At 38.6% G+C, this 18,684-nt stretch overlaps 1 protein-coding gene across 2 annotated transcripts in view; it reads left to right on the top strand.

Moving 5' to 3' along the window:
• TDRP (testis development related protein) overlaps nt 1–15,564 on the top strand; it is a 28,916-nt gene extending 13,352 nt beyond the window's left edge. For both annotated transcript variants that reach the window (XM_076332872.1, XM_076332871.1), the window contains 2 exons: nt 9,931–10,034; nt 12,338–15,564. In XM_076332872.1, the coding sequence (XP_076188987.1) occupies nt 9,931–10,034; nt 12,338–12,683 (450 nt within the window). In that variant the 3' untranslated portion in view covers nt 12,684–15,564. The remainder of the gene's footprint in view (nt 1–9,930; nt 10,035–12,337) is intronic.
• The last annotated feature ends 3,120 nt before the right edge of the window (nt 15,565–18,684 follow it).

Here is an 18,684-nt window from a genome sequence, read left to right as displayed (position 1 = left end):
GAAGCCACAGGAATAACTGAAGTGAAGTCTAAGGAAGCGCTAAATTCTAGCTGTAACCGGTGATGAAAACATGAGAAGTAGAAGGGATTTGGGTTATTTATTCCATTATATGTAGCTCATCTGGCTCTCTGACCACAAGAGGTTAAGGACTTTGTCTCTTATCTCTTTCAGAAAAGAAAAGTAGGCATACAAGTTAATTTTTTTTTTTACCTTGATTTGTGTCCAAGAATCTTTTTTAATATTCTTTAAAATACATTGGTAGAAGATGAAAGAACTGGAAGTTGTTATGATATGCTAGAGCTTGTTTTGAAATTCCATAGGTATAGAGAAAAGCATTTAAAAATAGGTTCATTAGTGTAATAGGATACTTTACATTAATATGTATAAACTGAACATCTGTCTCTGTTACTTCTTTTTGTTCTACATCAGATGCAGCATGATTTTCACTGAAAACAGAAGTCAGATCGTACTATACCTTTTTCTACTTTTTAGGAAAAATTTATTCTTTTTTATGAAAACATAAATTACTGTTTATTTCATGCCAGATGATGAAAGTTTAGGAAAAGAATCTTAAAATTAATCTATTTTATATTGAAACTTTTTTCCCCTTAGTCATTCAGGAAGGCTTGTTAAGTGTGTGTTTTGACTTAAAAAAAGAAGGGGGGAAAAAAAGTCACCAGGCAAACTACTGAGTTGCAGTATTTTTGTGTTTTAAAGTAAAACCCCCTTCTCTTAAAAATGTATTCACAAAAAAGCACCTTATCTTTCTCATCTTCTTTATTGTTGTTTCTGAAAGCACTTCTGTATTTTATCTGGTCATTCTGTCATCTTAGAAGCTGTCAGTACAGTGATATTCCAGAAGTTTGAAAATCTTTAATATGTTAATAAAAGGCTGATGAATTATATGTGTGGCCTTTTCAGTATGCACGTCATGAATAAAACAGTCTCCATGTTGAAGCAGTGTGGTGAAGAACAACAAAGTTCTTGAAGAGAAGGGCAGTGGATGAAGGGTATGTCTGCCCTTTAGGGAGACAGCCTTCCTGGTCTCTTAAAGCCTGAGTTTTAAGACAGTCCTGATGCCCATTTGCAGAGGAAAGCCTTTCACCTAGGTTTGGAGGTGCAAAAGTGGAAGCTAGTCCTAATGGCTGGAGATGGAAGTCGGAAAATGATCTTAGTTTGTGCGCATGCAGGAAGCTCCCCACTTAGCAGTGAGGACAGGCTAACTGCAGTGCTGATTTTTTTCTAGTTCCCTCTTCACAGCTCTCCTGAAAGGCAGGTATAACTGGTTAAAAAGCCTCGTGACATCTCAAAGTGAGGAACTGTGAACCCTCTAGTGGTGCTCTAAGAAATGCAGAAATCTGGAACCTATGTTCACGCTGCGCCTGGCCCTTCGGCCTCTGCAAAGCTAACCTTGGGGGTCTCATCTACGTGCTGAGCTTCTGAGTTAAAAGTACAGTTGTTATTAGGCCAGCTTTTGAAAAGAGAGTTTTGAGAAACAAAATAAATCGTTTTAATAAAGAAATTGGAGATGTGAAAAGAGTTGGTCTGCACACCAGCAGTTGGTTGAGTTGAGAAGTCGTGTGTGTGTGTCCCCTTCCCCCCAGTGCTTTGATATCTGGAAGACAAATTTGGAGGGGGGGTGTTTTTTCACTTTCTGTTACTTGAGTTCTTGCATGTTATGAATAGTTTTCCTATAATGTGGGAACAATGCTTCTTTAATTAAAGCTGATTGGCATAAAACACTTAGTTGTAACTTTATTGAACTGTAAGGTACTTATATGGAAAATTCCATCTCTAGCTTTCTATTTTAGGTTCATTTTTTTCAGGGCTAGGAGGGAGGGAGGCTGTAGAACAAATGATTGTTTCTTCTCAGTCAAGGTTGAGAGGAAAATCTGTTCTTTTTGTTTATGTTTATAAGAAATTTCTGCAAGTGTTTTGTGGAGTGCCTCTACTTTGCTGGAGGGTTTTGATTCACCAGTTGTCAATCCTCTGAAAACATTTGTGAAGGTGTCATGGTTTAACCTCAGTCGGCAACTGAGCACCACCCAGCCGCTCGCTCACCCCACACCCCACACCCCCCCACACCCCCGGTGGGATGGGGGAGAGAATTGGAAGAGCACAAGTTAGAAAAACTCGTGGGTTGAGATAGAAACAGTTTAATAATTGAAATAAAATGATAATAATATGATAATAATAATACTACACAAAGCAAGTGATGCACAGTGCAATTGCTCACCACCCACCAAACGATGCCCAGCCAGTCCCCGAGCAGCGGCCCCCCCGGGCAGCTTTCCCCAGTTTATGTACTGAGCATGACGTCACATGGTATGGAATGTCCCTTTGGCCAGTTTGGCTGTGCCCCCTCCCAGCTTCTTGTGCACCTGCAGCCTTCTCAGTCAGTAGAGCATGGGAAACTAAAAAGTCCTTGGCTAGTGTAAGCATTACCTAGCAACAACTAAAACATGGGTGCGTTATCAACTTTGTTCTCATCCTAAATCCAAACCACAGCACTGTACCAGCTACTAGGAAGGAAATTAACTCTATCCCTGACGAAACCAGGACAGAAGGTCTGCTGAAACTTGGCCAAAATATAAATTTCTGGAAATCTCATTTCATACATGCTGAGCAGTGACTTTTTAGGGATTAGCTGCTTAACTACACAGTGGCATTGAACATGCTGATTCTCACTGCAGGTATACAGCAAGAATCCCCTGTAATTGCTCTTTTTGGTTCCTAAGACTCTTGTCATGTGGCTTCTTGTGGCCTGCAGAGAGTGACTTCCTGGTCCAGAGCCCTGCTGGCCAGGCAGTCGGGAAGTAGAAAAGTCTAACCGGAATATATTGAAAGTACTGGTACCCACTCATAAAGCAGTACCATTTTAGAGTCAGAGTAATATTCGAACGTACTTGAATCTCTTGCTTTGAAATGTAAACTGTTTGTCTTGTACCTCTAACATAGTGTCCCAAATCCTTGCTATTATTATTTGACTCAATTGAATTCTGTGCTTTTTTTCCCTCCCATAATAAGGTGTTCATATACATTAATTGCATCCATCTGATGGATGGATTTAACTGGTTTCAGTTATATTTACACAGTCTTCCTCTTTAGTATATGTTCATCTATATCTACATACTCTTTTTGCAATGTACTTTTTTAATTTGCTTTTAGGACTGATGTACTTCTTTAGTTTATACCCAACTGATAGTATTCCTGTTGCCTTTTAGCCTAATTTTTCATGAACCTTCTTGCCCTCTAGTAGAGCTCTAATGATGAACTATGTACCTTTGGCAGTAAAATTAACTGAAAAGTCTTCTTAGTGATGCCTTACTGTTTCCCAGTAGACTCTGATTGTTCATTTATTACTTATTGCCTGTTTACCTAGTGTGGGAAGCTGAGTCATGTAAATCATCAGAATTTGTTGGTGTGGTGAAAAATGGTATATTTAAAGTCATTTTTTTTGTAATAATATCTCTCAATTTTGTAGACTTCCAATTTGAGGGGAGCTGTCCCTTTTTGGGGCACTTTATAAAGTTAACTGTCAGTAGACATTTGTTCCCTGTTTTATCTAAAGAAAGAAAAATTGTAGTCAACGTATGCAATTTATATACAGTTGATTAACTTGATTCATTTGAGTCAATATAGGTAACAAAGCAGAAGACCCTTACTGTAAGGACTGAGTTTACAGAGTGAAGCTTAGGGGGTGAGTTTGGGGAAGCCATACTGTATGTACAAAGCTGTATGTATGGAAGAAAGTGGATAGATGACTGCAACTTTCAGAGGGTGCTTGAGCTGATATAGTAGTTGCTGCTACAAAAAAGGTGCTGTTGCTCCTAACTTCCACGTTCTTTGGTGACTGTCTTTGACATCTTTTAATGAGCTGATTCTTATCACTAACCCAAGAAAAAATGAGTGCATTAGATTTCTGCTGGCTTAGTGAGTTGAACTGTTTTTCCATGGCATCACACAGGTACAAAACCATAATGTAAGTGAGGCAGTATAAATGTGAGCAGGCAATGGACCGGGTTGACCCTTTTCAGCAGCAGTGTCTGAATAAACCAGATCTGCCACCTTGTGAGACTTCTGTCTGGGAATCTGTCTGACAGATGGGCACCGATACTGAAGCATCGCCAAAGCAGAGGGGAGGGGAGCGAAGGGGAGAAACAGCAGGCAGTTTGACTAGGGATACAGACTGCATCCTTTACATGATGTTCTAGAAGTGACTATTTGTACTCCCAGTTTCAGAAGGTACACTAATTAAATGGCAGCTTTTTCATGGCAGAGAAAGAGTACTTCATAAGCTTGAATTTCCTCTACTGAAGGGGAAGAATCTGTGCTCCTGGCTTTAGCTCTTTAGATGCCTGTTGGGACAGACAATGATGATGGTTTTTCAGTAGCCTGCCAGTTGATGGATTAATATGTATGTGTAACTTCACTTCTACTGATCCTTTTAGGTGATTGCACAGGGCATTGTGCTGCACAGATTTTCACAATCTAAGATAGAAGATACGGGAGAAACTTTATTAATGGCTGTTCTGATAAGCATACTCCATGCTCCCATAGTCAAACTGGTATGAGACCAGTCTGTAATCCTACTTCAAAGAATACTGAAATTGGCATCTTGAGAAGTTTCTGCTTTGTTTCTCATTGGTATTTTTGATAAATAGTAGACTGCAGCATCTGACCTGGTCCTCTAAAGGTTTTGACTTTCTAACATCTGATGTTACAATTCTAGGCTTTCTTAATAGGGCTCTCTTTTTCTTAGCAGTCCCTTACAGGCATTTCACTTGATTTTTTTTTTTTTTAATTTTAAACCTGGAGTTTTGACTGTACACCTGATTCTATTCTAGTAGTATCAATCAGCTTTGATTTTTCAAAGATCACCTCCTCCAAGCTCAAGAATAGCCCATCCCATCAAGCAGAGCAGGAAGCAAAGGTGGCAGGAGGCCTGTCTGGATGAACAAGATGTTCCTGAAAAACCTCAAACATAAAAAGGAAGCATACAGGATGTGGAAGCAGGGTCAAGTGACCTGGGGGGAATATAGAGACACTCTCTGAGCATGCAGGGATGGGGTTAGGAAAGACAAAGCCCACCTAGAGTTAAATCTGGTGAGGACAATGAAGAGCATCAAGAAAGGTTTCTGCATGTACACCAGCAGCAGGGAGGGTGTGAAGAAGATGGAGCTTGTCTCTTCTTGGTTGTGCTCAGTGAATAGGCAAGAGGCAATAGGCACAAATTGAAACAGAAGAAATACCATTTAAACATACGAAAAATGTTTTCGCTGTAAGGGTGGTCAAGCTCTGGAACAGGTTGCCCAGAGAGTTAGATTCTCCAGCTGTGGAGATATTCAAAACCCGGCTGTACATGATTCTTGGCAGTCTGTTCAAGCTGACCTTGCTTTGAGCAGTGTGGTTGGACTAGATGGTCTCCAGAGGTCCCTTCCAGCTGTAAAGGCTGTGTGATTCTGTGAACTTTGGAAGGTGAATTATTTCTTTTTCCACTGACACATGGAAAAATACTTTAAAGGTTTGAGAATACAAGCTAGTCAGTTATGTATATAAACTTTTCTGAAAATTTTAGGAGCAGTACTTTTGAGTTTTGTGTAGACAATTATATCATAAAAATGAAATAGAGAACTTCTGCAAGTGGCTTGATGCTTTATGACCATATCAGTACTGTATTTTCATACTTTGCATAACTTTAATCTTTGTGTGGTGAGGAGTCAGCTTACCACAGTGTCATCTCTTCTTTACTTATTGACCTTCCTTTGACATCCGTTTCAAGGAAGCTAATTGTTCTGGGATCTTGGTGCTCTGTAAGAATGTGCTCTGTAAGAATGTAAGAAATTTCCAGCTGACTCAGAGACTGGCCCATCTAGTCTGACTGTCTTTGTGGCAATGGGAGATGCTGGTCAGGGAGAGCATAGTGTGGCCAGTTTCCAGGGCCTCTTCCCCTAACATCAAGAATCGTTGTTTTGAGATATTAGAGGGTGCATCCCTCTAATTAGAGGGTATCCATTTATGGACCCGCTCTCTGAATTTGTCTAATCCTTTTATTGATGGTTGCCAGCATTTTTTGGCTTTGCAGCTGCTGTATGTCAAACTGATGGTTTCAGAGAATGGTAACTTCAAGATCTCCTTCCTGAGCTATACCTACCAGCAGATGTAGTTGTAACTGTTCCAGCTGCATTGGTGGTGGTGCTGCATACATAGGTGGTGCTTGTCTGTAGGTTAAAAATCTTTAAAGAACATTGAAAAGAAATACAGAAAGGCAGCGGGCTGTCTTGAGGGATTTTTTTAGTATGTGACAGAGTTACATGACAGCCATAGTAAAAAAGAAAGATTGTTGTCTTAACAAACAATTCAGTAGTTAGAAAAAAGCTTCTGGAAGTGGGAAATAAGTATTTGACCTCCTCCTTTGCTAAGGTTTATATTCTTAAGTATGATACTATGGAGAAGACTATTAAGAGTGAGCTGTTCACTCCTTTTCAGTTGAGTGAAAAGATGCTTCAGAGGATCAGCACTGGTGCAGGCGGGTGTAGAAGAGGAGGCTTAAGCATGGTAGGCAGAGGTTCTGGTTTTAATCCTGCACTTCGGGGGTTTCTTTCATCCTAGTCCATTTAATATCCACTAGACTTTGTGCAATGAGTTTTATCGCATATTAGCAAAATATGGTCTACTTGGACATTGATGCTGTTATGTAGATTATCCTGGCAGTGTTTCCTCTGGAAACCCCAAATAAATAAGTGGTGGAAGTATGTCTTAAAGGTTTAGTGTACATTTCTCCTAAGGGCTAGCTGAGAGAAGAATAGGTCCGTTAGTTAGAATCTGCTACATCATTATTACCTTTGTATGTACCTACTAAATGGCATGGATCCATTGTGGGAGTACTTATTTATGAAAAATATTGAAGGAATGGTACAATGTGTACATAGGTACTGATCTACATCCAGGTAGACAGAGTGCAGAGTTTGTAAATTTTTATCTGGAGACCAGCACACGCTATATGCTTGACACTGAGTAGAAATTTTCTAATAATTTTTCTTAAAGGTATCTGTAAATCAGAATTGGGCTTAATGAAATTAAATTTAAAACTATCCAAAGTTAAAAATGTGGAAAGCCTGGGGCTAGATATCAACAGGATTTTATTATGAAATGGTTCTGGGGGTTTTTTTTGTCTTTGTTTTTTTTTTTTGGCTGGAGGATTGCTTGGGTATCCAAAACAATGCAGCAAAGGTTGGAGTTGTATCGGTGAAGTATGTATGGTGTTCTAGATTAAAAGAAGGTGTATGTGTAGGTATATCCTTTTTTACATGGACGTAAGTGTGTGTATAAATAATTATCTCCAATAGTCTTTTGTTAATGCTGTTCTTTCAAGGCACATATAATTTAAGTTAAGCTAGTTGTGTGTCTGTGTATTAAATTGCTATCTGAAAGCCAGTAACAAGGTGGGTTGTTGTTTGTTTGCTTTTTTTAATCTGCAGATTTATTATGTGTCAATGGCTTGATGAAACATCATTAGTGAAGAAAGACAAGCTTATATATAAATTAGATTCCTGAGGTATATTTGGTTTTCTCCAGTTTAAAGGCCTAAAGGATTAAGGCAGTAAGAGTTGTTATGTGCTGCTTTTAATTGTGCATTTGCTTATGGTAGCAAAGGTTCTTTCCAAAAAGACCTGAAATAGTAGAGTTTGAGTAAGTTAACAGAAGATGATGAATTTTTTTAACATATGAAAGGCTAAGTGCTTTCTAGAGTTTCTCTCTTTTTTTTTTTCTTTTTTTTTTTTTTTCCTTTCTTTCTTTAAACAGACTACTTCCTTCAGCAGCTAACTTCTTGGAGAGTCATCCTTTTTTTTGGAAGTTTGTTGTGGAGTAACTACTTTGCAGTGAGAGGAAGCCAAAAGAGTAACAAATCCTCATGTTAAACTTGTTACAGAATTTAACTGAGCAACAGAAACAGATAACAGGATTAGGCCTTTATAGACTAAAATTGAGGGTTTAGACCATTATTTATACCACAGAAGCATTAAATGTTGAGTACTGCTTGGAGAGGCTGACAGTTTAAACACAAGGATTTTGTATAGCAAGGTATCTGTTTGAAGGTATCGTCTGCAGTTTCTCTGGTTTTGCTTTATACTATCAACAGTACCAGTCTTCTATGAGATGGGTATGGTGAGTCTGCCACAGGGATGCAAAGTTGAAGTTAGCTGTCTACATATTTTTAACATAATTAAAAATAGAAAGCGTATTTGAATTAAACATGAGGATTTGCTTATTATAATCTGTAGTCACTTTATTCTCACAGTGGAAAAAAATATACATAGAAGCTGTTGCTTTTCTTGTGAAGCCATGAGGAATGCTGTGGTTTATGGTAAGATTAGGTGTGGGTTTAGGAAGAGGTGAGCAGAGCAGTTGCAGAGGCCTGGGTTGTGGTGAACCTGGCTCTCATGTACCTAGTCTGTCCATATCCCATGAACGAGAGCTGGGAATTGCTCTGGGCTTACTCAGCCTTCCCTCTTCGGAGTTCTCCAGAGGCTTTGCTCAAAGCTGGATCCATGTTTGTATCTAACTAAAGTGAAACTGAGTCTAGGTTAGACCTTCCTCCTGATCCTAAAATGGACCTGCTATGCCTCCTGACTCGGAGTAGCTGAGGCGGTTCAGATGGGAGTAGGGAAGGTGGGTGAGAAGTGAAAGTGTAGGACATAGTGAAACGGGAGAACAAGAGATGGAAATACTCTGTGACTAACGTGATAACAAGGGTGCTGTTTTACTCGTGTAAATGGTAGAGGTTGTGGGTTTCTGAAAGGTGAGGAGGTGGCAGTATTTTTCTATCTGGTGTTTGTGCTCAATCCGTAGGTGATGTTTCACATGTTTTAAGGTCTGCGTGGACGTACCAGTTATAAACTGTAATCAATTAAAACCTAAATGTCAAATTGATATTAATTTGCACCGATGAGTTCTGCAAAAAGGATGAAGCATAATAATAGGTGATGAATTAGCCTTTGCTCATGCTGACAACTACAGTTTTGTTTTGATTGTTTATTATACTTCATAATGTATTGTTGTATTTTTTAATGTAATCAAGTAATGCTGATAGACTGTCACTCTGCCATTCTTACTAGACCCTGCAAGAAAGAACAACAACTTTCATATTCTGTGCTCGACACGCATGCGTGCATTTCTGTTAGAGTCCCTAAGCATGCTATCAAAATAAAAATAACCAATACTTATTTTTTTTGCTTTGGGGGAGAGAGAATCAAACCTTTTAATAATGTTGAAAAAATAATTTTATGCTACATGTTTAATGGTCGCAGTAAATTTAGAGAGCACACTGTAGTGCACCAGTGCCACGTGTTACATTTCACTGGTGCGCCAATGCTCTTACCCTTTTTGCTTGTAGGGCCACAAGAAGTAGTTTTGGTGAGTTAAAAATAGGAACAATGAGTGCAAAGCAGGTTAAATCTTAAGAGTTTCATAATTCAGCTGGCTGTCCTGTCTGTTGTGGCCCCTTCTAGCAATGACTGTTCATTTCATTTCTGTCTACTGAAGCCCCTTAGACTGTTTCCTAAGCTGCCTAGATTCCCTTCATACTGTGATACGCTAAAATGGAGCCAGCAGCTCCTGCCTGCAGAAGAGCATCCAGGAGCCCAGCTGTACTCACTGACATCACTTGCCAGCCTCTGCAAACCGGCAAGGTTTTGTACTCTTTGCTCAGCAGGAAAGAGCTCTTGCTGCAGTAACCCAACCTGCTCTTTTTCCAAACATGGCCATCCTCTGCAGGCTGCATGGAGCCGCTGCGCTCCCAGCTGCACAGCACAGGAGAGGTAGAGCTGTTGCTGCCTATCAGCCACCCAGAGTCAGCACTGGCAGCCATACTCTTGTGCTTGTAAGTCTGTAATTCACATTTATGAGGATGTTTACTTCTCTGTATAGGTTCAAGGTGCAAGTTTCCGGGGTTGGAAGGAAGTGACGTCTATGTTCAATAAAGATGATGAACAGCAATTGCTAGCAGGATGCAAGTCTCCAAAATCCAAAGGGTGAGTAAAACCAATTGGTCTATCTGCTATTAAAATACACAAACTAGAACAGAAAATAGCTGTGCAAAGTAGTGAAGGTAGACACTGAGAAACAGTAGTGTTCAACTCCTGGAAGTTAAATCACAGAGAAAGGTTTATGTGCATTTCAAAGTTATGTATATGTTAAGCTTACAATGAGTAAGGCATGCTGTATTAGGAAAGGACGGATATCGTTGATAACCTTTTCAGGTCTGTCAGGAAGAAAAGGGAATTTAGCTGCATAATAATTTTTTACTGTAGAAAAGGAGTAAAGGTTTCTGAGTGAAAGGGTCATTCCCACCCTCCCCCTTTCCTCTTAAGGATTAATTATGGTTGAGTTTACAAATTCCTGTTTTTTACATGCTTTACTTTCTCTTTTGAAGTCTTGTCTACACCTAAAAAGGTTAAGTGGAGTAGCTATATATCAGGATCTGCAAATCTTCCCTGTTGGAGCTGAGGTGTTTACCTGGAACAGTTCTGCTGCCGGTATGGTTAGAGCCATCCTCTGAAAAGAACAGACCTCTTCCCAGGACAGACTATTTTGCTGTTACAAGTATCTGTAGGCTTTACCTACATGTGCTACCTCACTACCTTGGTTGCAAACAGGAAAAAATGCCACCTATCAGTATAGCTGTTCCAGCCAAGTATGAGCTTTGATAAGACGCTTGCTGTAGTATGTTTTGTTTCCAGTTTACTTTGAAACAGATCTATTTCAGTATGCAAGTGTATATATGTGCATGTAGGAGGGGTGTGTGTGTGTGTATATATATAAGCGCAATTTAGAATATAAATACATATATTTCCATTTCCATTTGAGCCTGTTCAATAAAACTTCCCAGAAGTTCCCAGCTACTGTCCCTGTACAATTTTATGGGTGTTATTAAGATGCTAGGGTGCTTCAAGGATCCTTTGCAATTGAAGCTGAATATAAGAATCAAGTAACCCAGTGAAGAGAGCGGAAGTATGAAAACCGAGTTACCACAAATGTGGAAAGCTATTTTAGCATTGCTATGAAAACTGTCTGTATTTTAAGTTTGGGGGTACTTTCCTGTAACTGTATACCACGACTTTTACTTTACTTTACTTTTAAAGAAAAATGCAACTTTCCAAGTGCGCTATTGACGAAATATGAGAAAAGTGTTCAGAGTCTGTGACTGGCTTTAGCAAGATGAAAAGTCTGAAAAATCTAATCATAAATTCAAAATTCATTAAGGAAAAGTCAGTTTTAAAGGTATTGGTTCAGTTGCTTCTATTTAAATACAATACTGTCACGTTTTCATTAATGGAAAAAAGCTCTTTTAATAGAAATACTAAAAAAATTTCAATGGTGGTTTTATTTGTGGCTAAGGAATTTGTATGCTACTAGCAGATAATGTTTTCAATTTGCTATTTAGCTCATTGAACCCTGAAGGTGGTGTGTTTCACCACGGGTATTCAGCCTTTCCTTGTGGTCCATTACTTGATTACATACATAACCCTGCATATAAACTTATGGATAAACATTTGACATTCTGTATTTTAAATACTCCACACTGCAAATACGAAGTAATTCAGATAGAAGGTTCTTGATGGGATAAGAAATGTAATAATGAGAGTAGCCTTTGGAATGTCTCTTTGAGAGAGAAATTATAACAAAGGTTGTTTTTTCTTGGTTTTGGGAGGGGGAATTTTGGGAGTTCTTACCACAAATACAAAACAGCTGTTTTCAAAATATTGTGCAGATCTTTATGAAAAAAACGCTGATACCTTTAAAGTCCTGATACTGTGTACATCAGCTATTTTAGGGTAGAAGGTTTAACTGGCAAGGTGATAACAGGTATATGAAACTGAGGAACATAGTGATTGTTAAAGCTGGTGGTAGACAAAACATTTTCATATTCCTTCTACTATCCTACCTCTGGGTTTGTTTTTTGTTTTTTTTTTTTGTTAAAGTCCTAAATTGTTCTAATGCATGCTAAAATACTTCATACATTTCCAAATGCAGTTCTCTGTAATTCACTGGGGAGGGGGGGGCGGGGAGAGGAGAGGGGGCGTGAGTCCTTTTATAATAGGAAATGGCCATACTCAGTCCACTTCTGATTTATCACTGCAAAATTCTACTGTGCTTAGGCTTATGTGTATACGAGGGTGTTTTTCCTGAAGTTGACAGTAATGGATGTGCTGTCATAGGCTGATGACTGATTAGCATTCCTCACTATAAAACATAATAAATTAATTGAATGTTTATTAGTAACTATTACATGTTAGATGAAGGAATTAATCACCTCATCATTGTTATTTTCTAGAACAAACCTAAAGTTAAAGGAAGAGATGAAGTCTGAAAAGAAGCCAGGTTTTTGGGACAGTTTGGTGATAAAACAGAATGTCCCACCTAGGAAACCAGATGAGATTGAGGGATGGGAACCACCACAGATTACCGCTGCTGACTCTACCAGTGATGCAGCAACTACTTTAAGTGACTATACAGCCTGGTCAGGCTGGGAAGATGAAACCAAAGGCTCCACAAAATACACAAACCTGGCCAGCTCAGGAAACAGTTCCAGGTGGAGTATCAAATCAGCTGGAAAGCTGGTTAGTATTAGACGTCAAAGCAAAGGTAACCTTACTGACAACTGGGAAGAATTAGAATGATACTGGTAATGTGAAATACCTTATAGATAAGAAGAGAAAGGTTCCATGATTTACTTATATGTTTAAACCAAAATCAGATCTGCTCAATATTGCACCTTTATACAGTACTTTGTTTTATTCAGATTGTTACAAATTTTTGCTCACCTGATAGTAAATTTTCTTATTACATTGTTAAATAGCTATGTTTTCCACACTGAAAAAAAGTAGAGAATCTATTTTGTGCCTATATTTCACATTCAGACTCTGCAGTATGTTGGATTGTTGGTTTTACCAAAAAAATGTAATTCCTTAGTGAATGTATACACTGGTTGTAAATTTGACTGCCTTATGTAGGAACTTCCACTAGCTTGAGGTCCTGGGGTTTTTTTTTCTGGTATTTGAGGGCCACTCAAAATTTTAGTTTTGATGCTGTCCCTTTTCAACTAAGAATACTGATCTGTCGCTTGCAGGGAGAATGCTTATACCTAGTAGACTGTTTTCCAAATCTTCAGCTTCAGCTTGTGCAGACCAGATGCTCAACTGTCACAACGTGCTACACTGTGTATGAAATGGGAAAATATTATTCTAATGTAATTCCTTCCATCACAGGATCTTCACCAATAGTCAGGTCAAATGGGTCTTCCAGAGGTGGGTTTTTTTATATATTGAACGTTGTTTGACAAAGCTAAGCTTCTCAGTTTTTAAGATGCATGTTACGCCAAAAATAAAAATGATTGAAAATTTGGAAAGCAGCAGTGAGTAGAGTATAAGAAGATCTTGATATTCAGTATCTGTAGTCCTGAATCTAGGGATAAATTGCTTCTTATGGAAGGGCATACGTTTTCATTTTTACAATAGCTGATCCTTGTCCTACAAACAGCTTTTTTGTTTTGTACTGTGTTGTTCCTTCCCCCTCTGCCCCATAAGCAGTGATTGAATTATACTCTGGCATTTTCAGGGTAGCTGAGTAACTGAGCCATTGCAAGTACGTGCACGCACACAACTTCTGAAGCATTTTTGTTATAAAGCTCCGTCTTATTAGCTACTGATGTTTTAATTTTTTGGTAAAAGAAGGTGAAGTGTTAAACTTGAGATTTGAAATGTATATAAGAATACTAAAAGTGCCTCTTTCTAGCATATTGTCTCATTAGCAGTGCGGCTGATGTCAGATCCAAAGTTGGTTTCCATTTTGTTTATATGACCTATATAAATACTACTTTAACATTCATGGAAAAAAAATCAAACCAAAAGTTTCATAAAAAATGAACAGTAGGCCTTTTCTCTCCTGATTGTTAAACTGGTATAACAGAACTGAAAACTTGTTGACTGCCTAGCAATATGGCCAGTGCAGTCAGAACATCAAGTTAGCATTTCAGAGAAAATCAGCATTTTTACAAGAAAGCATATACCTTTATATAAAGGATGTCTTGTAAACGTATTTTTGCAAGAAGCTTATGCTGATGAAAAGGGATGCATGCAATTTTCTTCTAAGCTTGTACCTTGTTCCTGTTACTGCCACATTACTCCTTTCTTAGCTCTCTCTTTCTCCTCTCTCTTCCAATTCATGTATAATTTTCTGGCTTACAGTTCCTGCATAGCTGTTTTTTGGAGGTTCCTGTTGAGATGTGTCTGGAGGGAAACTGTAGCAAAATGTTTTTGGTTTTGTTTTTTTTTTTCTGGTATTAATAGGATGCTAAAAGACATTGTTCTTATGTTCATATAAAAGAACATCAATGTTTTGTGCTACAAAACAGGATCTTGTAACTGGCAAATGTATTTGTAAAATTGGCATTATATATTAAAAAAAAATACTAGTAGAGGAGAAAGGGTTAGCATTTGTATTGCATCATTTAGTCTGTGAGTAAACTCTGTATTTGCCTTTGGCAAGTACGTATGCTGAGGTTAATTATAGGAAAGAATTAGTATTCTTGGGTGAAGTATGCTGCATTTTACAGTTTATGGAATACCCTCTAAGGCTTGAGCTAGTATTTAGTTTGGTTGTTGGTGCTGACCTAAAAGAACGGAAAAAGATCTGCTAACAGCCCTCAATATTTTGCTGTCAAAGATGGGCTGAGAACTTTTAATTTCCCTCCTGAAGAAACTATTTATACTGTGACCAGTAAAGGTTTTGCCTTGCACATTATACTGTCAAGTGCCTGTTTCTCACCTTGATGATGTGTTTGATGCACAGCTTTACTGCAACATTTTTCAATTTGTTTTTGAAAGTATGATAAAGAATATGCTCACAAACATGAAGCCTATTACAAAACGAAATTGCATCCAAGTGGGAAATTGAGATATGTAAACTTACAGTTTAAGTCCTAGTGATGAAAGTTTTGGTGTGCTTTTTAAGTGATATTTCCTCAGAAATAACCATTCTAAGGATGAACATTATTAAATTTAATATAATTTATTGTTATGCTTTGTTAATGTATTTGTCTTTTAAGAACTCACTGGTGTGAGCTTTTCTCTTACATTTATAAACTTGTCTGAATTTTCAGAACGGGATCCTCTTTTCTTTTACCTTCTTTAGATGCTTAACTACATTATACATTTATGGGCTTAAGCTATACACAGCTCCATATGTGGAATAAGTGTAGAATATGTCCCTTAATATTTGTTTTGAAATTGCATTTCGATCTATGTGAAATGGTTTAGAAGAAGGTAGCATTAAGATTGTATGATAAGATTGCACAAAATAAAGTATAGTTTATATTGCTTTCTCGTAGCCAATCTGCATGATTGTTGGCGTGGTTTTAACGGGAATTAAAAGCTTCATGTGGCTGTAACTAGTCACTTAACTCTAAGCAAAGTTCTTTCTGAGTATTTTTATTTATTAGCATCATTTGCAAAAAGAATAGTAGTATTTTCCATATGAATAAAGATTTAGTTTGAACTGAAATGCCTTATTCTTTGATATGTTTTTTGTCCCATTTTATTTGTCATGTGAGTTTGTTTCCATCTGCGTGGACGTTACTTGCATCATTGCAGAATACAGCCAAGGAAGTAATAGCTATGTTTGTCCAAACTCAGTGAATCATGCCGTCTCAGAAGCCGCAGCATCCTAGATTTAAAGCATCACCCGTTGCTTTCACAGTGGGAAGAATTCATTGGTTTTGACAAACTGCAAATATTTTGTTTTACTGGTATTTATTGGTTTAAACATTTTTTTTTTTTTAATTTATTGGCTGTTACGAAAGCTTGGGCAGAGCAGCATTCTTTACCTGAAGATTTCACCAGCTACACGTAAACTGGAGGACCTGGAATGCTTTTGCGTACACTGGCCCCATAACGAGGTGAGACCTGCACGTCCTGGCCTGTGACAAAAGTGAGATGCAGCCGCTGTTACCAGTAGGTCGGCTACAGAAAGAAGCGTATTGTCAGCTTCTCATTCTTGCACTCTAGTCTGTTGGCTTTGTTGTCTAAATAGACTTAGCAGGGAACATTTAGGCAAAACGTTTCTTATCAGAGTGTGTGAACTAGCTGAAACTTGTATGAAATTTTATTCATATAAGTTACATTCTTAGGGGAGAAAACCTGTATCGAGATGCCTCTGGCTATACCCAGGTGGGTGAGGCGCACATCTGGGCAGGTGAAAGGGAGTGGAGGGACCTTCATTTCCAGACCCTGGGTAGACAAGGACCCTGCCAAATTTTGAGCATAGCTGTTCCCACAGCCCAGGTGAATTCGGCCTGGCATCTGTCTCAATTTCCAAAACTTTTTGAAATGCTTGTTAATGTGTATGAATGTCAGATGACAAAACTGTAGGTCCTATCTGTTTCTTGCATATCTAAACTGTTCTTACTGATTGTTTTTTTTTCCTGAGTGCCTGCTAGTTGGTTTCTGACGTGTCTGGGAAACAAAACCAGCACTACGAAGAAGAAAAATAAGTTCCTAAAAGGCTTAGTCACTGGTGATAGTCTGCAAAGGTGTGTATCATTAGATGTCTCAAAAATTTCTTGTAGCATGACTGCTTTGTACTACACAAGACAGGGAATCAGACAGATCGGCAAAGAATCCAGTTTAGAATCATAGAATCATTTAGGTTGGAAAGGACCTTTAAGATCATCGAGTCTAACCGTTAACCTAGCACTGCCAAGTCCAGAAATTGAAAGGAGAGAGTTGCATTTTTTGTAAGTGCAACCAACATAATAGCAGAAAAAAATGCTTATTCTATAGTTACAAAGTAATGAAGAGTATGAAAACAAGCAGAAAATAGGGATATAAATAATAGAAAATTATATGAAATATGTAATAGTAAACAAAGTGTAGGGAGGAGATGGTTTTTCATATGATATTTACCAACTCTTATCACTGGTACTGAATAAAGAAATACCTGCTCTGTATTTGGGAAGAAAATGTTCCTATTCTGTGTCTAGTATTTACTAAAAGATGCAAGAAAGTGACTATCATCTCTTCAAGTCATAATAATCTGGTAAAACCTTGGCTGGCGCTTAAATTTTTATGCTCTTGAGACCCAAATAACACTAGTGAAAGCTTAGTAACACGTTTTGAACTGTGAGTTTGCTATTGGAAAAGAAAAAGCATTACTCTGCAGAGAAAAAACACACAGCTGTATTTTGTAAGACTAGTTTGTCCACTGCTGAAAAGAATCATGTGATATTTTGCTTTCTAGTTGCTCTAACCCCTTGTACTGAGAAGACTAACTGAACAGTTGAGTTATTTAAATAATTTTTCAGAAAATTGGCTGGTTTAGTTATTTGAAGTTGTATAGTAAAGCAGCTCAGATTTGATACAGAACCATTCCTTTAAGTTAGCTATGTCTTCTGGCCTTTCTTATCTTGTACCTCTTTCCCTGAAACCCCCAAATGCTGTTGTCTTGAACATCTTGTTTGTCCAGGAGTCTTGCGATTCTCCACAAGATTGCACTGCTAAATGCTTCTGGTATTGGAGAAAGAGAAAATACTGTGGTGCATGTGTTTGTGCTGGAGCAAGGAAGGGAGACTCATGTATCCAGAGTCCAAGTACTGTACTTGGTATATTATTATTTTTTTGCTGCTAAAGCTTTCTTATGTGCAAGATAATTATTCTTTGCTTTGTTTTATTTTTGTACTTGTCCCTTATTAGCTTTTTTTTGGATCACATATGCAAAGACATCCTCTCCGATTACATAAAGACCTAATCTTTGCTGTTTCTCTCATGACGGACACCCACTTTCAGGCAGACTTGCCTTCAGTTTAATGCCTGTAACAGTTCATCTTTTGAACATTTGGACAGAAACTTGGCAACCAGCATTTGACAGGACAAACAAAAGAAAACAAATGAAGCATCATTTCCCATTAGGAAGTAAACTATTGTTTGGTATGATGGAGCACAAGATTCCCGTAAGTCATGCTACATGTACAGTAATGCTGCATATAGGGTTATTTTGAAAATTAGAGACTTAATGAAATGTCATAGAATCATAGAATGGTTTTGGTTGGAAGGGACCTTAAAGATCATCTAGTCCCAGCCCCCCTGCCATGGGCAGGAACATCTTTCACTAGACCAGGTTGCTCAAAGCCCCATCCAGCCTGGCCTTGAACACTTCCAGGGATGGGACATCCATGTCTTCTCTGGGCAACCTGTTCCAGTGTCTCACCACCCTCGTAGTGAAGAATGTCTTCCTTCTATCTAATCTAAATCTACCCTCTTTCAGTTTAAAGCCATTCCCCCTTGTCCTATCACTAGATGCCCTTGTAAAAAGTCCCTCTCCAGCTTTCTTGTAGGCCTCCTTCAGGTACTGATAGGCTGCCATAAGGTCTCCCCGGAGCCTTCTCTTCTCCAGGCTGAACAACCCCAACTCTGTCAGCCTGTCTTCATAGGGGAGGTGCTCCAGCCTCCAGCCATCTTCATGGCCCTCCCCTGGACCCGCTCCAACAGGTCCATGTGCTGAGGGCTCCAGAGCTGGACACAGTACTCCAGGTGGGGTCTCACCAGAGCGGAGTAGAGGGGCAGAATCACCTCCCTCGACCTGCTGGCCATGCTTCTTTTGATGCAGCCCAGGATACGGTTGTCCTTC

Source organism: Aptenodytes patagonicus, chromosome 3 (assembly GCF_965638725.1).
Source record: "Aptenodytes patagonicus chromosome 3, bAptPat1.pri.cur, whole genome shotgun sequence".
Classification (NCBI taxonomy): domain Eukaryota; kingdom Metazoa; phylum Chordata; class Aves; order Sphenisciformes; family Spheniscidae; genus Aptenodytes; species Aptenodytes patagonicus.
The sequence above is the reverse complement of the archived record's forward strand: the minus strand, read 5'-3'. Positions and strand labels throughout refer to the sequence as shown.